Below are 25,576 nucleotides of genomic sequence, written 5' to 3'. Positions count from 1 at the left end.
GATTAAAATGCAACTCTGAAAACTGCTGTCTACACTGCAAGCTAGATTTTAACCTTACTGAGGAAGACAGAAGCCTCTCATATGACCTCACATTTTAGATCACCTTAAGCGTAAGGCATATACACATGTGCGTTCACCTTACAAACAAAGTATCTTTGTCAGAGACAGCTCTTATGAGCTCTCACTTCCATTGTAGTTAACTTACATCAAAAAATGTAAAATACAGCAAAGACTACAGTTATGGTTTTTATATATGTGCACATCTAATTTTAATTACACACACACGTTCTGCAAAGTGCCTTGCCCACATCTATATCAAAACACCCTGAGAGGTAAATGTCCAAAAGACATTTTATTCTTCACATGTTTATGAATGAGATTAACCGATGGAACTCTGGCAATTAGCTCCAAAAATGCACTAATGCACAAAGTAGACTTTGCTAGTTGTATTACTGTGTGCTAATACATTTACAAAGCTATGTGTCAAAACGAGAAGATGCAACAAAAACTCTCTATTTGTACTGTAGTCTTATGCTGAAAGAGAATCAAATGAGCAGACCAAAAAATGGCAGTGAACTAATGAAAACCAATTCAGTAATAGACAACGATGAAACAATAATGACATCACCATCACCAGTTCTAAAAGATAGTAAAATTTAGCTCAAAATAGTATGAAGTCTTTGAAGAAGAGGTATGTATATGAGAGTCACAAACAATATTCATGCTAGCACTTGGAAGAGAACCCATGCTAAAAAGATTGTCCTTCCCCTTATATCAGTTTATTTCTTGTAAAGTCTTGAAGCTTTAACTTGATAGTTCAATTTGTTTGATCTTTAAGAGAGTCGTATCTATAAAACATATGAACTTTTTTTCATCCATATTGTTACAACACTGCTGAATGATGCATCCTTTGCATTAGTAGTATAGAAAACCACGAAGGCATACACAATGAAAAAAATTACACGAGCTCTGCAAATTAAGTACAATCTACAGTTGAATGGATGTCTTTCAAACTCCCTGTAAAGTGCAAGTCAGTTTCTTGTCTTGATTTCATCTGCAAGTTTTGCCTTTATTCAGGATCAAGCTTAGAGATTAAATATATATTTCATTAAAAAATAGATACATGTATACATAAGCATGTATGTGTGTGCACATGTAAAAATCAAAATCATGCCCAAAACAAGATGTTGTAAACTCTTTTTACTTGTATTCTTTCAGACATTATTCAGTCAAGATTGTAACAAGTGATTCTTAAATAAAGGTGGGAGATCAGGAAGGAAATAAAGATAACACCACTTCTTTTTCAAATGTCACATTTAATGTTTTCACCACTGTACTTCAAATCTACATTTTACAAAGTGACCAGCAAGTGTGCCACATTAACTGACCAACCTCTGAGATTTTACCTTTCATACCAGTGTCTTCTTGGGCTCTTTTAATCAAACACGTTTCTCATTCAAGTGAATTGAAATGCTTCAGTTGGTTTTATTCTCAGGAGCCTCATAAAAAACAAAGATATTGCACCATCTTTGTTCAGTAATTCAATGTTTGTCTCTTTCACAGCAAATAATTACTTCATTGAAGTTAAAACTTCCAAACATAACTTACTAATAGTCTCCAATTTCAGCTCAGATCACTCTTGTTGAAAATACTCTGCTAAATACAGATAACTTACAATAACTTTAACAGTTAATTGTCCATAACAAACACCACGGTTTTTCTCCAGACCAATGCTCAAATTTTAAGACCACCCTTTAGTATTTCTTTGTACAGGTGAAAAACAGTCTTCAATTTTCTAGTCTTGTTTTAAATATAAAAGTTGGAAGGGACATTCAAGTTTCAAGTCTCCACACTGAACTTAAAAAAAAAAAAAAAAAAAAAAAAAAATCATGTGGAGGTAAACAAACCAAGTTGTATACTCCAGGAGGTAGAGGCCTTCAATTTGTGTTCATATATACATATGCACAGAATTCAGTGTTCCAACAGAAAAAGAATTAGCCAAAAAGTAATAAAAGTTATTTACTACTGTGACATTTCAAGACTTCCACAGCTTTGCCTAAAGACACGAACACAATTAACATAATTCCCTATGTGCTTTTTTTTCTCCTTTTCTTTTTTCTTTTTTTTCTCAACTGTCCAGTGCAGGAAAAAGTTCTCACAAAATTTCACAGACCTAAAATGTGCAAGCTAGTTTCTCTCTATACAGCAATGATGTCAGGGATCTCTGAAATTAGCCCATAAATGGAATTATTTACACACATAGAAGATGCATGCTGGGGAGTTTTATGTAAGAAAGAGCAGAAAAACTTCTAATAAAAATAGATTAAATATATATATATATTTATACTGGGTAAGGAAACAGAAGTTTAGTCTCTCCTAGTCACAAACTCATTCTCTCTACTCACAACATTTGATTTTAGAACAGCACACATCACCATCACAGCTCTAGTGAGAAGCTATTTATAGGATTTGATCATCAGGTGACACATCCACTTAATGTGGAAACTGTCATCTGATGTGACTTCATGATTGGTCGCAGTCAAGTTTTCTGTATTCCTTAGTTTTAGAAAACCCAAAATCTTCAGGAATGGCTCAATATCAAAACGTATGTCTATCTTTTTGTACAATCTCACTTCAATTTAAAAAAAAAAAAAAAAAAGAACAATAAACCTTCCCAAATTTGGTTCAATTCTGTTTGTTCTGAGCTGAGCCATCACAGCTGCACTAGAATTCATAAAACACGTGCAACTCTGGGTAAAATATTTTCTTCTAAAAGCACAACCACTTTACAAGATTAAAAGTCTAGTACATTTCTAAATATTATTCATATTATTGTACAAGTAGTGGTTGTTAATTTAAAACTTCATTAGTAAAATTACAGTACAAGCATGATTAACCTCCAGAATTGCAAATCCCAGACTCCAGTGGAAAGCTACATTACATCTTCAGTAGTATATTATCTTCCACTTTATTCCCAAACCAGTGGAGATGGCGGCATCTCAGATGGTTGAGCAACTGTGGAACTAGAATGCAAGAGACACAGAAAATCAGTGTTCATTTGCAATAGCTAATAGACAAGAAAGTTAAGGCTTGACCAGTAAGCAAAGATTTCAAAGCAAACGAACCCCCCAAACCAACAGTCAACAACACTGACAACGAATACTTCAATACACTTCATCTATATTTTCGATGATTTCTCACCTATCATTGCCATCCATTTTAATGTTTTCACAACGCAGTTTTACAACGAGAATTCAACTTGTCAATTTATCAATTTAATTTTTACAGGCTGATTTTTGTACTTTCATGTATTTTCAAAAATATTACTTGAAATTTTTGCACATTTTACTTAAATTCATCTTTACCTTCAAAAAAGTACTTGTAAATGTAATCACACATTATGCTTAAAGTATTCTTTGCAGCAGTTACCTATGGGTCTTCCCTACTTTTATACACATAAAATATAGAAACATTTTGAATGTGTGAATTCTGTACTACTAATAAATATGAATTAATATCAGATGTGATTACATACAGTTACCTAATAAAGCTCTTAAAAGCAGCAGACTGAGGGTTGATGCAGAGAGGCACTCTGTTTCCTTTCTGCTGTTCCAAAATGAACTGATGAATTATTTCTGTATATGAGAAAGATAAAAACACCATACTATGCAGATCAACACTTTTTGCTTCAGTAAAAAGCAATCTAGAGTGGAGGAAAATAGTTTCCTTCACTGAAGGTATATTTTAATAAGGATAAAAGAACTCCGGTTTCCCTTAATCTAATCTGACACATTCAGTCTCATACCTTAAATTCACAGGAAACTTTTATATGCACATTGAACTAAACATATGTAAAATAAACCTCCAATCACTACTATAATACTAAATTGATGATAATCAATTACAGATTAAATTCTAAGAATTTTAGGATATAAATCCTTGAAAGACAAAGAATTCTCAACTTGAACTTGAATTGCAAATATTGAGAATACAGTTCTGTTATTCATCAGTGGCATATGAGATGAAAGGAAAAAAAAAAAAAATGTATCCAGTCTAAATGCTTAGTCCAGTTTGGTGGTAGCAACTGAATTCATGAATCAAGTACAAAACTGCCACTTGAAAAGGTTAAAACCAAAAAGTAAATTTTGCTAAGGAAAGAGGAACTCTATGTGCAGCTGCTAAACAAAACATCTTTTTGTAGAGACCCACACAAGCACACAGAGAAAAATGGAGCCTAGGAGGTCTGGAAGAGGCTGCACTTCTATATGCAGCAGCAACGAATGCCAGAACAGAGCTCCATACACTTGGACAGTAAGTTAGAGGCAACGTGCTTGAATTTGCATTGTTGTCAGCAATCCTTCATGGCAGTTTTTGGAACAAAAGATTACAGAAAACAGCAGAGCTATGTAACTCACTAAAAAGCGATGGACAAAGAGAGAAGGGAAACGGAAAGAGTAACAGGATAAAAAGAAAATGATGTTATGTGAAACTGTGGAAACGATAAATGTGAATTTCAGAATTCTAAGTTCCATATATATCTAAAATAAGTCCTGCTATCATGGCAACATCATAGAGCATTTGTTCCTGCACGATGGAATCATCTGTTGCAAACTGATGAGATAACACATTTCTCCTGTCTCAGAACATATAGCTCACTCGCTCCTTTTTGTCTAGTTAACGTTGCCACCAAATAGAACCTAAATCCCTACCAGTATTCTAATACTGTGCTGCTCTCATAAAAGGAATGCTATCCTAATTGGATCTGATTTTAAAAGAAATAAAGCCTATTTTATGGCTTGTTTGCTATGATGGAATCAGACTCCATATCTCCAGTGCCATAACGTAACTACTAGTATTTAGTAACCATCTACACTAGTAGTTTCCTCTTCCAGGCATCTAGACTGATTTTTCCTCATGATGGTGTGTCAAGGCTCAGAGTGAGTATTTTATATTACTGCCAGAATCACAGAGTGGCATCAGCAACAGGGCTTATGACAGCAGCTGCTTCAAAGGCACTTGACATGGATATACCAATATGAACAGACTGTGATAGATTAGATAAAACTAAGTGGGAGAACTATGACACTACTCAGCTTCTGTTACTTGCTGGTGATGCCGACTTCTTCTGCAGGATAATTATCATGGTAACATCTCCAACCCCAAAGGGGTATGATAGTGATTTCCCTTTCCTTACCAGCACAAGAGAGAGTAGCATGGGGAATACTGGCACCAGAAATGAACCCTATTAAGGTTAGAAATCAATAGGCTCCCAAATGGCTACAAGCAAGGATGGAGTAGCAAGATAAACCCAAATGCAAAGGTTAACCACTACTTACCTTTAACTTGCCGAACAGAACTGAGGTTCTTTTCAAAAGTGTCATCAAATTTGGGATTAGTAATGGGTTCAAAATCACTGGTATAAACTCTTCCAGTAGACGTGGAAAAACAACATTTACACATACAAGTGTGGTATCGCAACCGCCCTTCATCAAGATAGGGGTGAGCTAAGGCATCCTTAGCAGATATTCTTTTGGACTGAAATATTGCATTAAAAAAAAAAAAACAAAAACAAAAAAGACATTTTCAAAAGCACTGAAACAGTCTAAAGAATACTTACTCATCAATTTATTCTCAACTGTTTTATAAATCCCAAACCACCTGAAGAAATAGTTCTTAGAAATGCTTTTGCTTTGCAATCACTTTACCACTAGGGGGAACATTTTACTTAAAAATAAGTACCAAAGCTAAAATGACATTGACCTTTTAGTACAATAGCTAATGATAGAAAATGCTTCTCATGTGATTTTTTGAAAAATGCTTTACAGTAACTACTTTTTCCAGATAACCTTAATATTATGAATGCTATAATAATAAAAACAAACATCAAGAATTTTAATGTTAGCAAATACAGTATTTTGTAGGTCCATATTCTGCAAAACATTTTAATGCATCCTTAAGTACTTATCTAAAATAAAATACAAATTTAAGCCTAACTGAGGACAGGATAACTCAGGATATAGCATCAGGAGTTCTTAGGAATACCTTACACATCAAGTTTCAGAAAAACAGTGGTGAAGGAAGTGCAGAAAAGGTGCTGGTCAGAGCAATGGATTAAATTATGAAGTCTATTTCCATGTTAATGAGACCTTCTTAATAAAAGTACTCAGTCTTTCCATATGTCCAATACCATCCTGTCTAAAAAGAAGAATACTATCTGCTTCTAAAGTATAGCTGATAGAAGCACTATTGAAGATCTGAGGTACAATAAAATCCTTTGCTATAGGTGAATTAAACGCACACAGAAAAAGTTTACTTGCTCAAAGTTCCAAAGCAAAAAGTAGTGACAAAGCTTGAATTAGAACCCAAGAGTTCTAATTCTCAGGATATTTTTAGATGTTATCTTCCCTCCTGAAATAAAAATCACCTGTTCTAAAGGGTTGTCCTGATTCTTTAAAAAAAAAAAAAAAAAAAAATCAAATCACAATAAAACCATATTCATTTCAATGTGACTTGAAGATACTAGTATTCTGAAGGGCATCAGAATTAAAAAGGAAAAAATTAATTTTGTTTACACAAAAGTTATTATTCAACTTTTCCGTGAAGTAAAGCAGTCTAAAGATTTTTTTCAATATCAAAAGATATCTCCTCCTGAAAATTTCATCAGCTATAAGCTTTGTCCTTTGCAGCTCAGTCAATTTGCCTATTCTTTATTTGAAATGTTAGGGATTCTACTGTTAAGATGAAATAACTGCGAGGACTAATTCAGGTATCAGGTTTTCCAAAGACAATTTTGTACAATAAGGCCAAGAGATGAAATCCAAAATCCACAGCAGCGAATTTCTATTATAAAAACGGACACATGCTGGAAAAAAGATCCCATTATGCAATTGTGTAGATGCACAGGAATTTTTTTTGTGTGTTGAAAGACCATGCACACCCACACGTCTCTAATTAGAACCGCATCAAAGTATCTGATGGCTTGCTACCTACACCTAGCTAGGAGAAGATGGAATGATTCATGAACACCCTCATCTCTCTTACTCCATTGTATCTTTCTTCAAAAGACCACTTGATTTTAAACATGAAATCCCCATTCCAGAGGAAAACTCATTAACCAAATATAAGATGACTCTTATGTCCTTTACAGAACTAAAAGTACTAAAACGCAGTCTAGAAGAAAATCAGTTAAAACAGTCCTTACCCACAATATTCATTTAAGTAACAGACAACAAAACATTTCGTAAATCAAAAGGTATTAGATTTATTTTAAATCATACTTACTGGATCAAAGACCAACATCCTGCAAAGGAGATGAACTGCTTCATGTGTAGCTTGACTGGAAAGTGTATATAGGACAGGAAGGGATGGCTACAAGGGAACATAAGAAAGAAAAGTACAAATAGTTGTCATGTCAGATCAGTCAGTAAGAAAATAATGTCATAGCATGCATTACTTTATAGTTAAAGGACAAATATCCTGCTAAAACCGATGTGTACTACCTACCACTTTCCAATAAGATTATAATCATTACTACTAAACTCAGCAATTCTAATACACGGTTAACTGGTTATTTTTTCCTTAGTTGAGATGTAATCCTTGCACAAATCTATACTTTAAACACAACATTTACTACAGAATAATCACTGCTGCGACCACAGTACAAACCGACAATGAGGTACAATGTTCTCTCTCTCTTCTTCATATAAACTGATTTCATAATACCAATAGCCAAAGTCATCAGTTATTGCTGAGTTACAAAATCAACAAATTTTAAATTCTTGGTGAGCTACTGATGTAACAGATGCTGAAGAGGTTTTAAACAGTTCCCTGTAACCATGATAACAGAATTAGTAACAAATTTTGTAGCGCTCCCTTCAATTATAATCATAAAAAAGAGGGCTGGATGAGACCGGAACAGGTCTTCAATGCATAAGCTTGCACCTTAGTAAGTATATTTCAGTACTTTTAGCAGGGAAGTCATTATAATTTCCATGTTACATTTAAGTCATATGGCACACAAGTAATAAAACCTAGTGCTTCTTAATCCCCAAATATTTCCCAAACATTATACTATTTTTTGCCTGGAACTTCTGAAGCCTCTTGAAGGGTCTGCAACTTTCAACAAAATTACCTGTTGTGAAATTCTTAAGTATTTATTTTTAATATTTATTGCAAATGCTGGGTCCATTTTTCTATAGAATTTTTATTTATATATTTGTATATACCACTTTAAACTGTAGCTGCTCAGAGGTGGTTTGATTATCCACATCATTTCCAGTATTTCATTTTTCTGATCTCAATCACTGCCAAATTATGGATTATTTTGTTTTTCTTTTCCCAGCCAATCCATATCTAACTGAAAGTGACATCTAGTACAATTAAAATGACCTTCAGGCACAGAGAGTTTTAGATAGAAATAAATAGGCCAACTAGAATAGCTTGAAGGAATGGGGGATGGGGGAAAGGGAGGGTTCAGCGAGCTCCACCTTGTTTTGCAGTGAGGTACTGAGGCCTGAACTGCATATTAAAAAAGTAAGAACAACCCAGAAGTTGATAAGCTCCCAGAAGAAACGCACACCACTAGCAGTAGCACTGCAATACTCTGCTTAGGCCCATAGTATTTTGACTACACAAAAAAATAGCTTTGCAGATACTTTTCCTTCTGTATTTCCTCATCTTGCTCACACACACAAAAGCACAAGAACCTATCTGTTCTACAAGTTTCCAGTTTTAGCTGAGAGTGAAAAAATATTGTGGGACAAATACCCAAGATAAAGCAGATTTTAATAACTGGCTATAGCTGGCACTTGCTGGGAATATGAGCACGTAACCTTCCTTAGAGCCAGGAATCTGAAGGCAAGCACAAATCTCCTTAGCAGTAAGTGCTGTAAAGCAGATTGATTATGCAGCTTCAAGTATGAGGTCAACCTCTTTTCCAATCCCAGCAATATAGTCAGGCCCTGCTAGTTTGACAAGCAGATAACATTCTAACAAGACTTTACTTAATATATTAAGTTGCTATTTGATAACTTAACTTCACATATTCTTTAGCCTGAAAGTCTCCTTTGACTCTGAAAATAGATGTTAACACTAAGATAGTAAAATGCAAACAGATATCTCCTTTCTTCCCCCCAGGATTCCTAAGATGTTGGAAGAAATACTGCCTGAAGTTTACAAAAACAAAAAACAGTAACAACCAAAAAAAGTCTTACTTTAATTTTATGTCATTTATTTTAAAGCATTAGCCATATCCTGGAAACTCTGGAATGGGCTCCAAAGACTTTTTTTCTTTAAAGCCATAACACTGTAAGATTCCAAAATAAAGCACCATGTTTTCCTATTTACATTATTCCCATTCTCAAATCTATGCATAGAAAATAGAAGAATATAAAATAAGTGTCCCAAATATTTGTAAAGGTATTCAACTTGATTAATGGAAAATAAAGTTTCAATTCTCTTTCACTGTAATCTTCCTGAAAATGCATCAATAACGCAGTTGAAAAAGTTTTTGCTACTTGATAAAAGGTGCGCTAAGGCCAGTGCTTAAATTCACAAAACTACAATCCTGTTAAACAACCAAATAAAAAAAACAGTCAAACAAAAGAGCCCACAGATTTTAGGCCAGGCGCTGCTGCAAACAAAGTTCATCGTAGGGAGCGTGTTACTATCTGAACCTACTACTCCTAAAATTTTTATTATTAAAAAAAAACCCCCCACACACCCCTCTACCCCTTTGTTCTCCTCCCATGAAAATTCAAATAGCATTCTTATTAGCTAGTGAATGCAGGTGTTGGGAAGAGCCATTAGGGCAGGAAGAATTAAACAGGGAGCTCCACTAGTGTGTATGATTAATTAGTGCTGAGATGGAAAAATATACTAGCCTGCTGACAGCAACAACTGAAATATTTTACCGAAAATATAACAAAGCTAGCATATTTATGGGACAATACCCACTGATAAAGTTAGACTTTATACTAAATTTGCATGGATCCACAGGATTTCCAGAACTGCATTAATTCTACACAGACTTTTAACTTCTAATACTCTTGATACTATCAATACAGGAGTCTCTCTGGAGCTTTCTGAACTGTACTGTCAATTTTCACTTATGTCTCTCGCTAGCATTATCACTTAAAATAAATATCATCTTTTAAATCTTTTAAAATAACTGTCTCTCTTTAAAAAAAAAAAAAAGAAGATGATTTTCACTTGTATCAGTAAGTCGAGCAATATATATGAGACAGAGCCAGAAATGCACTTTACCAGCAATAAACTGCTTTGCCTCAGTACTAGTTTGCATAACTATACCTTTAGCAGTGCCACTGCAACAAAAAAACCAACCTTTGGTAAGCTTGATTCAGTTTACAGTTACAGATAACTGTGAAATTAAATGTTCAAATAAAATACTTATAAACATACATATGATATAAATGCCATATCAATGAATTTTTTTCTGGCCTGAGAATTTAACCAAGATGTAAAACAGTGATGACATGGCAGCAGAATCCTGCCCAGAGGAAATCCTAATTTATGAATGCTAACTGAAGGATAGATAGTATTGACCAAGTGTAAAGAAGGCCAGGAGATTAATATCATGCTATACCTGTTTATGAGGACCCCTGAGTATATGTGCCTTGGCGCCTTCACAAGCCGTCCTCATAGCTTCCAGTGACGGTGTTCCCAACAGGTCTGTGATCAAATCCAACTGTAGGTATAGAATATAGATATTTCAGATGTTAGACATAATAATATTCTTCACTACAACAACAGATTCTTAAGTTAAAGAAGTTCAAAAAATCGAAAACACTATTTTACGGATAACAAAGCTAAAGAACATTAACCTATACATTTAATAAATAGTAAATGCACACATTTGCAACTTAACTGTAAAAGTCCTAGCAGAAGTTGACTTTTAAGTTTGGGAGTTTTTTTCTTTACTGGTTTAATAAAATGATCTGTTGCAATTTTAAAAGTAGATTTTACATCATTACAAAAATTCTTAAGTACCATTGTGTTATTCATTCTAAAAACTAAAAATTCTCAACTGCATGTCAGCATTGCATCCCAATATATCACACAAAATGATCCCCAAAGCAGGTCAACTACTATTTTACATAAAATGTTTTGCCATCAGCAGAAATAAAACTGTAAAAGGATAAAAAAAAAAATCACAGAACTACAGTACAAACATAATTAAAATTCCAATAGCAAAGTTTGAGATATTAATTTGAGCGGGAGTACGAGACACTTTAACCATTTTATAGAAATGAAATTAAAAAAAAAAAGCAAGCATCATTAGGAGGATTTTCCAATTTTTTTTTCCAAATTAAATTAATTAAATGTACATCATTAAGTATTTAAGTTGTGTGTGTTCAATGCATGTCACCTTTGTAAATCATACAGATATAATTAGAATGATAATTAACCTCATTTGTAATATGGCTGACATGAAGAAATAATGCCAAGGTATTGAAATGACAATTCAGAATGGATGTGAAAAAAAAAAAAAAATATATATATATATATATATATATATATATATATTCAGCACCAAAGAAAGGAAAAGAAGCGATGCTGGTGAGGAATATGAAAGTTACCTAAAAAAGAGCAAAAATGATGCTGTGGTTAAAACTTGTATCAACTTTAAATGAAATTACATTTTGTCCATATTTTTAGTTTTGTAAAGCAACACATAAGCTCTTACTTCATTTCTACAAGCATGTGTGCATATATACTCCTACAGTCAATTAAAACAAAACAAAACATATCCTCGAGAAGTCAAACAAAATTAAAAAATAAATCTACAGAGGCAGTGGTGAGATCAGCACCCAAGTTCCAAGCGTTCCCCCCTGACCACTATCCACTTGAGCTAATGAGCAATCACATAGCTTTCCTCCGAGAGCGCATCTATTGTCATCAGCACGCAGACCTGAATGCATGAAAATCACTCACTTCGACTGTTGGTATAAAATAGTGAAAGGTGATTACTGTTTACACATCAAACCATTTTACTCTTCAATTGGCATGTTCTCTTCCTCTTTTCCCACTCTTCAGCAGAAATACCAGTCTGAAAGGTTCCTCAATGTACATGCAACTTCATAACTTTGAGGTTACGTCCTCTCATTTACCCTGCTAACACGTGGGCCATGACTATGGATACTTCATAGAAGAGTGTCAGCAAAACACTTGCACTTGTAAGCAGATGGAAAACTAGACAGGAAAAAAATATCCTAAACCTTAAGGCTTTTGCATCTGTAAAATATGTATTTACGCTAACAAGGAGGAGAAGCAAAACCAACCAGTAGCAATTCTAATGCTCAAATGATAGTTCGCGTCCTCAGTTCATACTGAGGCAACCCTACCATTTTCAACAGTACACTGCAGTTTACAAACAGTTGCTCCAAGAACTACTTATTATTTCCCAAATTTTGATATTTATAATTTTCCTCTTTCAACCACATAAAATTTTTCAGAATATGGACATATATCAGATGTTCTTTTCTGTGCCCTTGATTTGCATCCACAAAAGTTACAAACAGATTAAAAATCCAATGATCTTTTAGGAACAGATTTCAAATGAGTTCATGGTCTTTATCTGCCCTCTGCAATGGAGGTACCTACAAAACACTCATACCAGAGCTACAAGTGGTATTTGTGTTGGTTATTTTCTCTGTGCATGCATCTGTGCTGACATATCAAACACAGGCTACAAAATTTCACCAGAAATGCAACCTCATATACTTGCTACACCTCATGAGAAACAGCTACCCCTAGGCTGGCAGTATTTGCCGGATTCTCCTTCCCTCCTGGCACACTGATCCTTCTGAATGGATTTTGCTGATTGTCTCAGGCATATGAATTGTTATCTTAAGGAGGATTAAATAATAATCAGAAAAATAGGATACAGACTAGAGGAACTGCCGAACCTAGGAAGGTGGTTAAAATTTAGCATGGTACTACCACCTGCCTTTTACCTAACAGTTATATAGACTATTCTTTAAAGTGAACAGAGAAAGACATTTGCTCCCACAGTCAACAAGTGAAAGGTCACCCATCCTACACCACAGATGCACTAAAAGACAAAATTAGACTCAATTAAATATTTCTGGAAGTATATCTAAAATTAACTTGTATTTGCACCTTTAAAGATGTATTTTTAAATAAAAATAGATAATATGCAAAAATGCTACCTATTCTAAATAGTATTGATAAAAAACAAAAATCAGAGACATCAGGAAATACTGTATTTGAAAGTGTTTCTGATTATATAATTTCTTTTTGTAACAGATTCCATAAAATCCTTACCAAAAGGTAGCTAAGGTAACTTCAGTAGCCAACTTAGGTATCTTCACTGCTTTCTACATGCTACTTACCAAAGTTTAAAATATCAAAGTCACCATTTCCAAACTGTTTTATAATGCAAAGTTTTATTATCTTTCCTTATCACGCATTTAAGTTAAAAGTTCCAGTACAGTTTGTTTTAAAACAATCTCTTCCCTTACTCCTTCCAGGAAAACTTCAGTGTGAGGATGGCTATACCCACGTCAGAGAGTTTTTGCTGGCCTAGTTAACTCCACTGGGTGAATGGCAGAATCATCTCTAGCACACAGTCTACAGTGAGAGGCTCAGCACAGGTACGAGGAATAGACTGTAATACTGTCTAGCCCAAAGCACTTATACAGACACTATTCACCTTTGAAGAATACTGAATTTCCCAAAAGATAATTAAAGTATATATAGCGATTACTACTAACACCATTCTTCTGCATACAGATTATAAGAGATCCAGGAACCCTCAACAGTTATGTAACTTTATTCAGTTGAAGAGTCACATGAAGTGAACATCATACAAAAATACGTAATGCTACTCCAGTTATCTGACGAATGTCTTTGCACTTTAAATTTCAAGTAAGACGGCCAAGACTATTAAAACCACATATGTGTATAGCTTATTGGAATGCAATGAAAGATCAAAGATTAGAGCAAAGGGGATCATAAATACTTTTCAGACTAGAATGCAATAGCTGTCAAATTTAGCTCGTTGTTATGATTGCATTAACTGCTTTTCTCCTCTGCAGTCTCTTCACAAGGGTAAAATAAAGACATATTTTGTGATCCTATAACATACCAGTGCTCTCTAGAGTGATTAGTATGTCCTTCCCATGGAAATACTACTGTGGTGACAGGATAGGTACCACTAGACAGGACATAGCATTGAAAAAAAAAAGTGTATGTGTATAGAAATATATACACATACACACACAATAACCCCACACCCCCACAACAACATTTTAAATATATGAATGTTTAAAATAGCATTCTAAAGTAAATAATGTCTCCCAAATCCATGAAAATACTATGTGCAAAAACAGACAAGAAAAGTATAGAGTTTGGAATGATTGGAATGTCACCTTTAACGAAAATTTGGAATGCGTTTTATTTCTTGCCAGTCAATGCAATAGTCTCACAATTTTACCACTACATAATTTCTAATCTGTAAATGAATTAATACTACAAAGATTCAAGAAAATAAGCATTTTTATGACAGTGCATCTTGTTCCATCTCTTAGATAAATGCATCCTTCCCTAATACGTTACTGCAGATGTCATTTTGGAACTCACTGCAAAAACTACTTCAAGTCTATCAGAGATATATGTATATTATGTCAGTTTAACGGTGATGATATATTCTGGTCTATTTGATGTTTTTATACCTGGCAATAACTACACAATATACAAAAATATTGAATATTTTCTTATGTACTCAAACATTGCTAAAATGAAGTAGTCTGACCAGTACTACCAAATGACGTTTTAAGTAGTTCAAGGGTCAATATTGTATCTCCAGTCATATATTGATAGACACTTAACTACTTTCTCACATTACTTATAACTGAGAACAAGCTTGTAACATCACCCTCACCTTATCTCAATAAAATGCTATAGTAGACTTTGCTACTGCAATGCATTATGAGGGATTACAAAAAAATACACATTTCAGATCCGAATTTTAATAACCACTACCTTTAATACTGTTTGGAAACAATTATTTCAGTGTTTCAAAACAGCTTGTTTTTGCCAGTGTGTAAACCAAGCAAAACAAAAGCAAGTTTGAGATTCAACACGTATAACTGACTTCATGAAACTATGCAACAAATGACTTTTAAAGGGAAATTTAATTATACCTGCTGAATGGGACTCTGTGCCTGAAACAATATTCTTCGCCCAAGTAATTCTGCAAAGATACAGCCTACAGACCAGATGTCAATAGCATTGCTGTAGTGACGGCTGCCCATCAGGATTTCCGGAGCTCGATAATACTGAGTGACAACTTCCTGAGTCATATGACGAGATTCATCTAGTTCTTCCACCCTGGCCAATCCAAAATCACAAATCTAAATTGAGAAGGTAAATAAAAAAATTAAAATAACCAAAACACTTAATACATTTCAAATAGGTAACCTTTTGGTAACAAAGCAGGAAATTCCAAACCAGCATTTAAATGAAGCAGTTAATCTGCTGTAACCGCATAAGCAAAGGGAAAGGGGAAAAGGAAGAAGTTATGCTATTTTATTCCACATCCACTTAAAATTTCTACAATTTTATTTGAAATCACAGCATATTCAGCTGCCATTACAGTATTAATAACCAAAAAGATTTTAAATTCCTAAACAAATTTGTAATAAAAACATATATATATTGACAACCTCTAGGTTCAGACTGTTTCATCCCGAGCCACATTTCATTTGCTCATAATGGGTCTCAAAAAGTTACAGAAAGATTCAGCCTTCTGTCATTATAGATTTGTGCGTATTTTTTTTTCTTAAACCACAAGGCTTAAGAAGACATAGGCCAAAATTTTCGGAATTAGAATGTTTAGCAAATTGGTGTAAACAAAGCTTAATTTATTAATAACTGGGATTACTACACAATAGGTCTAAGCCCTCGAAAATTTCAAATGCCTAAGAAATTAACGGAAAAGTCTTGAACATTTTACATTGCCTTTACATTGACTAGCACACTGAAGACTAACACTGCAGTACCTCAAGAAACTGCCTGCCTTTCCAAACTGCTGAGGGCACAACAGTTCTCACTCAGGTCACACAGAAAAAAAAACTTGTATCTTGTTTCCATAGATTTGGGGAGAGGTAGGAAGAAGAGGGAAGAGAAAGATGCTTGTTTCATTTATAATTTTGAAAGAATCTGTGGCATGCTTTATTTTAAAATGACTTTATAGGAAAAAATCATATTAAATGTTTTTGTTTAAAAAATAAAGTAACATCTGATTTATAATGAACAGCATATACATATGTACATTTTCAATAAATTTAAGTAGCACCTTAAGAACACAGTTGCTGTTCACAAGTAGGTTCCCTGGTTTAATGTCTCGATGTAAAATGCCAGCAGAATGTAGATATTTCAGACCTGAAATATTAAATGAAATTAAAATAAATACTTTTCCCCCCCTGCTTAAAAAAAAGTTTAAGGCTGACAACATTTTCCTGGAAGGTCTTGAAATTCTGGGTCAGCAAAGACTTCCCCATTTGCTCATTTTTAAACAATTCTAATTTCAAGTCTCTAGCATAAAATTTTTGGAGTATACAGACTAGACATACATATACACACACAGAGACATATATAAATATATATATATATACACACACACATAAAAAGAAACGCATATTTTGCTCCCTGGTTAGGCCAAGGATGCTCAGGTAATCATGATGCTGCAATACCAACATATAGCTCCTGCTGCTCTCTGTCTTTCCCAGTAACAATGTTAACTTCTACGGCACTAAAATTTGACTTAAAAATTTCCTAGTTAAAAATTGTTCTTAAGAGATGAGTAAACTCAGATTAAAATCAAACCTAGTTTGCATATTTCACCTCCTCCTCCCTTTTTTTTTTTTTAAATCATGATCGAGCAGCAGGTTTAAAAAAGGGGCTAAAAGAATATAGGCCCAAGTTATAGTAAAGCCTAAGCTCTTTTCTTAATTTTACTGGTGTAAAATTCAAAGCTAGAACTAAGGAACTCAGGACATCTGATCGCAGCGATTAGAGATGTTTCTAAATTTTACATGGTTAAGAAAGAAAGATATAACCAATGCTTCCTGTGTGCTTCTGTAGTTCCTGAAGACAAAATTCTGATTTTTTTTTTTTTTTTTTAAATGAAAGTGATATAGAAGCACCTAACTAAAAAAGAAGAAGTATACCAACAGGAAGTTGTTTATGCTCATGAATTACAGTAATAGACAAAGCATGGAAAATGGAAAAATGACCATACTTCAAATAGAATTGCATAAAGAAAATAAATAATATCATTAAGATGGGCAACACTCAGATCTCAGGTCAAGTGCCTGGGCAAATGGAATGCAAGCAAAAATTGACATAACTCTTGAACAAACGTCAACTGACAGCTTTATATTGCCAATTTGATAGAAATTAAGAGTTTTGAGTGCTCCCTCAACCATCATAAACTCAATAATCACAGAGGCATAAATACCGTGTGCATAAATCTTTTCTGTAGCACAACAGGTACTAGCAGTAACCAATACTAATTCTGGATTTTAGATTTCTTTGCTTTGCTCTTTAAATGTAATCTAGCATTTATTTACTACCAGATAATATTGACTGTTTATTTGCAGCTTATTCCAATGAAAATCTCAAGTAAAACTAATAGAAATCAACTGGACTAACAATGACCAGACATTCAAAAGTCAAGCACAATAACCTAGCTCATTGCTTGGATAAAATGGTTTCCACGTGGACCAAAAAAAAAATTATCAATTTGGCTCAATCTAGGTATCCTTTCCATACCTTGATTCCACATACATCAGAGGACTGTTAAAATACACACATCCCCTCCCTAACTTCCAGAATCCAGCAGGCCTTTAAAAAAAAAAGCCTCTGCAGCTACAGTGTTAAGTATTGCCATCTTTATCCATGTACTACGATGGAAGGCAGCAGGGCTGCTATACACTTAAGAATAATTAATGCTTTCTATTCATTCATAACATTAAACAAAAGATTAAGTTTCCACAGGAAACTTATTCAAGGTGAGGATGTCTTCAGAATAAACATTGAGAAAGAGAGAAAAATATAGCATAATTTTCATTAACATTAAAAGAAAAAAATTACCTCTTAAAATCTGGTAAAGAAAAACTTTGACATGATCCGAGCTGAGTGGCTGAGGAGAGACGATAATCTTATGGAGGTCACTCTGCATCAATTCAGTGACAACATATCTTCAATTTATTAGTTAAGGCAAAAGCAGAAAGTCCATCATATAATCTCTTGTAACATTTATGCTAGCTCATAGGAATTTGAGCTCTTACAAGTCAGAGGTATAGAGTAACAAAGAATAAAGCTTCTTCACAAAACAGGTCAAGTTTCTAGACTCTTACAAGAATGAAAATAAAAACTGGGTTGTGAAAGAAAACAAATTACTCAATAAAGTAGCATTTGCATTAATGTATTTGTTACAAAGTTATTCCAAAGTCAAATTAAAACTCAGAAAAGAAAATGAAATACTTAATATAATTAATGATATTTTGAAATCTTTAGATTTTTTCTCCCATAAGAACTGAAAGCCGCAAATTACAGGCAACTCACGTAGCGTTTTCAGAGTGGACATATATGAACATGTTTTAACCAGAAAAACTGGCAACTGCAACACCAGTGAAAATCTCACAGGTTGCTACGTGACCAGTGATGCAGAATCTTATAAATACATATACCTCCCTAAACCTACCCCGGTACCCATTCTTTTACCTTTTCAAGCATCAAGCGCACACACATACAAATCCTGGTCATAAAACCTCTTCTGAGTTATAATAGGTGAAGAAAAAAAACCCTCCTATCTGCAGGGGAAAAAAAACTACTAAAACCCACTATTTGATGTACAAACACACATGTGGAACACAGCAAGAGTCATGCTCACTGATAATTTACACAAACAGTTGAAGATGCGAAAAGTTGTATACGCTCTGGCTTATACTGAAATAAGGTGTAGGTTAAGAAAGGTATTGAGCTTATTTAGGAAGCACTAAAAATACTAACAATGTAATGAGTTTTCCATATTTCTCCATTTTTGAAACAAGAAGCATACCTTAACCCACAAAGTCAGTATCGTGATTTCAATTCCCTGAATACGTTGCAATAACAAAACACTTGCAAAAAAATCATTAAAATATTTAGGATACTACAGACACGCTGCCTTTGAGTTGTACAGCTCGGTTCAGTGAGGAGCTGTTTTTACTGCTCTTCGCAATGAAGAGCCTACAGAGTTGTAGAGAAGCTGTGCTGTATTCTATTTCATTCATGAACAACATTGCTAAATAAGTTTTGATTTTCAACCTACTGTTCAGAACGGAGTTTGAAGCAAAATCATAACATCTTGACTTTCAATAAGGGTTGAACTTACAATGTTGAGAACTTTGCAAACGCTTTAAAAACCAAACTTTTAAAACTTTTAAAGTCAAACAAACTCGATAAGAGAGTTAAGAAATACTACATGCTTACAAAGCTACTTGTTAGCAGTCCTATTTGAAAGGGAAAAGAAATTTCTGATTTGCTGTGTTTATAGCACTCCTGGCTGGAGAGGGCAAAACACTGGTAGTACGTTAATTGAACTTTTACTTTATAGCAATGCCTTAAACATCCCACTGAGATTCCTGAATTAGGCATTAAACATTGAGACACATCAAGCCCTGCAATGTTTAAAATTGAGACAAAATTGAGATAGAGAGGTGGTGCAACCCTGTCAACATCATACAAACGGTCAAGGACAGAGTTGGAAATAAAACTCTGTCTCCTGGGTCCCAATCTAGTGTCCTCCTTGGTATACCGCATCCATTCACAGTTCAAGGTAAAGTAGCAGTTAGCTCTCCTAGCCTTCCAAATATACAAACTGATCATCTGTAAGAATCAGTAACAGCTCAGCATCCTCCTCAGACTAGGTGCTACATAAACGCTGAAGTGCATACAAGTTTGCCTGTTACTCCACAGAAAGAACCAGGATTTTGTTTTATATGAGAAAGTTATGTGCTTCTGTTTTACTTGCGCTCCATATTTACCGTGAACAAGCTCTGGTAACTTCATGAACTCATCTAAGTTGTGATGGTATTTTCAAGAGTACTCCATTTTTACCTTCTCTCTGAAGCCAATGGGAAGCTAATTAGGTCAACAGTGAGGGTTTGGTTCTCTTTTTAAAATCTCATCATTATCCTGAAGGAGTCTATCAGCTGCTTCAATGCATTTTATAACCGGCTCTGTTACATACAAAGTCTGAAATATTATAGCAAATCCTGACCTCAGTTAAGATATTTATCTCTTAGTAACATGGTAGCAAGCCAGCTTCAGCAGAAGCTACTTGTTCTTACCACTATCAACTAATAATTGATCAGCACAGGTCAAGTTGCATGTATAATGACCTAGAGAAACCTTACATCTTTCTTCCCTACCCGAATGAACATTCTTCTTCCATCTGTTGCTCTACAAACCAAACCTGTTCTTAAAAAATTCAGCCACATTGTTCATCTGCACTGGGCTCACCATGCAAAAAATCATTTTATAAATTAAACACTGCCAATTTTTGACTTAAAAAAACCCAATTCAGAATTGTATCCATAAAGGATATGAACATTTCTTCATAAAGAAAAAAAAAAAAAAACAACCCTGTAGCTTCATAAATTTTAGTCTTCTAATTTTTCTTTTCCTTTCACAAAGACCTTCTTAAATATTTATGCTAGTCTTTTTAAATTTGTTTTTTACCTTATGGCAACTTATCTTTAAATTTCATTTTTAATGTAAAATATTCAAAAATCCCAAAGCAATGCGCTGCACTTTATTATAAGATTTCTGTTTTGCTACGCCACAAATCCTCCTAAATCTCAATCCCTAGCATAATGTCTCCCAGATGTCTCAACTAGTTGCCATGCCAACTAAAGCAGCTTAAATTAAATGAGGGCCTGAAATGGCACCTGCACCACTCCAGGTCTGTTGCGCATTAAATAAAGCTCTCTTGACAGGGGCTCAGAGGTGCCATTAACTTGAACAGCAGCTATCTGATTATTGTCTCTAGATAATTTAATGAGGGTCTCTAAACAAGAGTGAAAGCAGCACTTGCTTGATGCTCCTGCCTTTTACAAATGTGGCAGTTTCTTAAACAGCTGGTGCACAAGTGGGTCAATGACTTTACTCTGGCCAGTACAATAAGTGTTTAACAAAAAACCAAACCAAACCCAAAAACCCTCAGCCAACCAACCAACCAAAAGAGACTAATCTAAACTTATGGGATTTCAACCAACTATTCAAATAAGTATCTGCATTTTTCTTTTTTAAATTGATACGTAAAACATGCTGGCCATGAGGTGGTCACTGGAGCTGTAATATGTAGCTACACTGAACATTACTACCAGATAAAAATTGCTGCTGACAGCACTAATTAGTTAAGTAGCTGTATAAAATTAGAACTACAAATGTACCAATTTGCTTCAGAGTAATTATCAAGGCAAATGCACAGCACAATAGAACCTCACTTGCTCTTGTTGACTGGGAGACCTGCTGAATTGGTAAATTTTACAAAGTGACAAGCAAATTCGAAAAAAAGGAATACTCCATCACAAAGCATACTTTATTCTTACAATGAATCAGACCATTCTTAATTATGCCTCTGCATCCTTCATAACTCAGCTCTACAGACATTTTTTTCTGGGAAGAGGCCAGCATTTTGTGGACAAGTTCTGTGGTAGATGGGCTAGCAGGATTCTAAAGGAGGAAGGGAAGCAAGCATTTGCATGATACCATAAGTTTTTTATGCCATCGCTATTCTCTTCTAACTCTTTACAGATACAATAGCTTCCTGGTAAAAATATTTCTCTAACATCCTTGTTTCATATAAATGTTCAAATCATGAACTGCTTCTCCCCCCCACCAAAAATATGTAAAAGGTCCACGTAAGAGTAGTTTAAGGAAAATTCAAAAAATTTACTGAATCTAGTACTTGTCTAAACTCACGTTTATGTTTAAAATATGATGCCATTTTCTCTTATATGTGAAATTACTAACATAAATAAGTGTATTTGCTGTGGAATCACCTCTGTTATGCAAGGCAGAAATGGCAATCTATGGCACATGTCAAAGGCTACCGACAAGCAGTAGCAGAAGCTGTTTGGAGAGGCTGGGTTTCAGAGGCAGAAAAATAGACATTTTTTCATATCTGGATAAAAATACTGCAACTCAGTCTGAATCATACTTCTGTGTAAGGTAAGGGCATCAAGTTCTTGCCGAGTTTCTAATACAGAGAAAACTCAGCCTTTCAACAGATTTCAGCTGGAGGCAGCAGCTCCCCTATCCCCATTCCTGCTCAGTCTCAAAAGTCAGCAGGAGCTGGAGTTCCCAGCCTTTCACAACAGTACCATGTCATCAATCAGCTCCAAGTGAGTAGCATTGCTATTGATCACCTGCAGCTTAATAATTCGTACTGCAAACAATAAAATTAGTAATATTCATATCCAAATATTTGTATCTATGCATTTGCAAAATGAAGCTTGAATGTTCTGTAACCACTATTTTAGGAAACACAAATATGGTCTGGCATATCACACCTGCAAGATCATCCAGCCTTGCTCTGACACACATTCTTGGCTGTATACTGTGGTTAGCAATAGTAAGACTTACAGGCTCTCTGGTATGAGTGAAAAACACTCGTTGGAAATCTCCTTAACGAGTGGAATGGTGACTGAAGAATCATGCCCTGGAGGTACGGGGAAGAAAGGGATGACAGGACACAGTTTGCAGAATACAAAAATAAATTACACTTCTTCAGCATCCATATCAAAATTCCCTTAGTTATTTAATTATTTAGGCCCAAGATTAACTGAACTTGATCTTCACATGGGAAATATGTCAAATGTTTGTGCTACGAGGCAGTTCTTGCAGATCACAGTTTTGATGTTTTACAGTGCTTATGGATAGATGCAATAAAATTATTAAATACTTCTATGAGTAGGAAAAAAATGGTGCAAATTGACGAGCAGTAGTCCTGTGGATATTTGAATGACTAACCACTACTGAGAACTTAATTCTAGAAATAGCTTTTAAACAGATTTAAAGAGACGCAACACACCAAATGCCAACAAATACTATAAAGACTTCCTATTCAAAGTTAATATTTCAAAACTTTCTTTCATAATGTCATTTTATTTAGTTCAACAATCAGATCACAATCCTTAAGTTAGGATTTAAGATAGTTTATTGAGTAACCATAAAAGGTTTAAAGTAGGGGGAAAATCTCCGTCTATTTTTACGGAATTATTCACTGCCAGGCACATATGGCTAGCAGATTCTACTTTGAAGGTAACAGCTAACAATACATAATATTCAGCTTAAAAACATTCCTGGTATTTCTCCTTGTGTTCACAGTCTTCTAGATAGAAATAATTTCATCTCGATGCATATCAGGGAAAATCATCATAATATCAATATCCTTAGATACAGTATATCATATTCCACAAGTAGCTTGTTCTCTTACTAAATGAAAATTACATGGAACAGACAGTTTTGAATTGACAGTCTATTCATTTTTTTGAACAACTCCAAGCTGTTAGCTAGTAATGCTGTATAGCCTTTTGAACTGGCCTTTAGATATACTTCCACTGTAAAAAGGGACTGTGAACCAATGTCACGCTATAGAGCAGGCCTCTTACCAACAAAACCCCTTCCGCACAAGCTTATATGGCATCCATTTATACTTTTGCCTAATTTAAGACACTAAATTTCTGGGTTGGGGGATGTACTTGCACTTAGATAAAACAGACTATAAGAATTCTATTTTCAGTTCCAGGTAACATTATCCAACTAGATTTTGCAAATATTGTGATAAAGGAATTACAACTTCACTGCTCAATAAAGCAAATTTTTAACCCAAAGCAAAAGACCATCATACTATAGAGAGAATAGAGCCATTTTGGTAGGCAGTTCACTCAAGCAGTCATCTAGGACTCACTCTCATACAGTTTACTGGTTTGACAACAATAACACCAAGCATTCATTATCTGTAGAAAGCACATCATGCTATTCTGCTCACAACAATTCCCAAATGTGAGCTGCAATTCTCCTCCGTACCTGATTCGCCCAGAATATAAACTGCTGCAGTCATAGCTGCAAAGTGGCAACCCATAGGCTTCTACAGAACGTCCTAAACCTCATATTCCTTGATGTCCCTGTTCAGTTCTTCTGTATGTTGGCCCAGAAGAACTTGTCACAAAGATAATTCAGAAATCTACTTAAAACAAAAAAAAAGAAACCCTTTCTAAGGATACTGTGAAAGAACAGGAAGCCTAAGCATGCTGTTCTCAGCACCTCAACAGTCTTATCATTGTCTCTTTTACTAGGTAGAGGAACCAGATCTTCCTTTGTTTGTGTCAACCCTCGTCCATCCTATGAAAGGACCAATTTGCTCCATAATATGTCAGAAAACAATTCTGTCACTTCTTAACAAAATCAGTGGGAAAGAGTTGCTGCAAGTTTTACTTTTAATGGTGTCCAAATCTTTTCAAGTCAGTATGCAAGACTGACACGTTAGGCTTTTTCAGCTGCTTCTAATACTTACTTCAATAGAAAAAGTTTTCCAAAAGTTGCTATAAAAAATAGTTCTTAAGATAGTTCTTAAGAAAGAGAAGATGCATTTCTCCAGTTACAATCAACTGAAGAAAATCGTGTAAATCTAGACTACTGAAATGGCCACTGAAAAAAAAGACTGCTATACATTAGTGCAATAAAGAATTAACAGATATGGATCTGTGCAGTGAAGTGCTTTTTAGATGCCCTAGATAAATCAGTGAGCTACTATTTACAGTTACAACTGACATGCTTTAAAGCTAGGTCTGTCTACCTCGGAACATAGGCATATCACAGAACCAAAACATCAAAGCTTCTATATCAGGGACTGTATTTCTGCTCTGAATGTTGATGGTTGCTGGGATATGCCTTGACCTTCAGCTTAATGATGTGTTCTGAACATCCAAAACCAGATTCTAACGGTATTTAAAACTATACTGGTGGTGCTGGTAAACAGGGCTTAGCATTTGGCTGGGGCAACAGGTTGTAAAACAGAGGAATATCATGAAGTTTGCACTCCTGACCTGGAGCTTTATGCAAAAGCAAAAAATCAGAACAAGAACTAAAATGTGTTCTTGGGGAGAAAAAGTGTATTGATAATTAAGAAATCTAGCAGCACTTCTAGCTTAGAAAAACATGCAAAGTAACTTTACAGAAAATTCCAAGTGTATTTTTTCCTAAAAATGCCCACTAGGGAGAATTGTGCAAAATCAATCACACATTTTAATTTTCTACTAATGTATAATATATACAGCAACAGAAAAAAAATCTATAATACACTACCAATGTCTGTCTTGAGACAATACATGCAAAACATGTGGAACACTATATGTCCCATCTTCTACTCATTTTTGAATTAGGTGATACCAGTAAAAATATCTATTCCCATATAATATGTTAAATGGTCACAAAGACTCTCAATTCCAAACTTTATAATAAATTCCAATTATACCTC

At 34.6% G+C, this 25,576-nt stretch overlaps 1 protein-coding gene across 4 annotated transcripts in view; it reads right to left on the bottom strand.

Moving 5' to 3' along the window:
• Positions 1 to 2,942: 2,942 nt before the first annotated feature.
• NLK (nemo like kinase) overlaps positions 2,943 to 25,576 on the bottom strand; it is a 64,838-nt gene continuing 42,204 nt past the window's right edge. For 3 of the 4 annotated variants that reach the window (XM_068909941.1, XM_068909940.1, XM_009690420.2), the window contains 8 exons: positions 18,139 to 18,245; positions 16,340 to 16,425; positions 15,186 to 15,395; positions 10,604 to 10,705; positions 7,282 to 7,368; positions 5,337 to 5,535; positions 3,542 to 3,635; positions 2,943 to 3,023 (listed from right to left, as the gene is read on the bottom strand). In XM_068909941.1, coding sequence (XP_068766042.1) covers positions 2,969 to 3,023; positions 3,542 to 3,635; positions 5,337 to 5,535; positions 7,282 to 7,368; positions 10,604 to 10,705; positions 15,186 to 15,395; positions 16,340 to 16,425; positions 18,139 to 18,245 — 940 coding nt within the window. In that variant the 3' untranslated portion in view covers positions 2,943 to 2,968. Of the gene's footprint in view, positions 3,024 to 3,535; positions 3,636 to 5,336; positions 5,536 to 7,281; positions 7,369 to 10,603; positions 10,706 to 15,185; positions 15,396 to 16,339; positions 16,426 to 18,138; positions 18,246 to 25,576 lie in introns of all 4 variants that reach the window. The other variant, XM_009690421.2, reaches the window with a different exon arrangement.

Source organism: Struthio camelus, chromosome 16, assembly GCF_040807025.1.
Source record: "Struthio camelus isolate bStrCam1 chromosome 16, bStrCam1.hap1, whole genome shotgun sequence".
Classification (NCBI taxonomy): Eukaryota; Metazoa; Chordata; class Aves; order Struthioniformes; family Struthionidae; genus Struthio; species Struthio camelus.
This window is presented reverse-complemented; position numbering and strand designations above follow the sequence as displayed.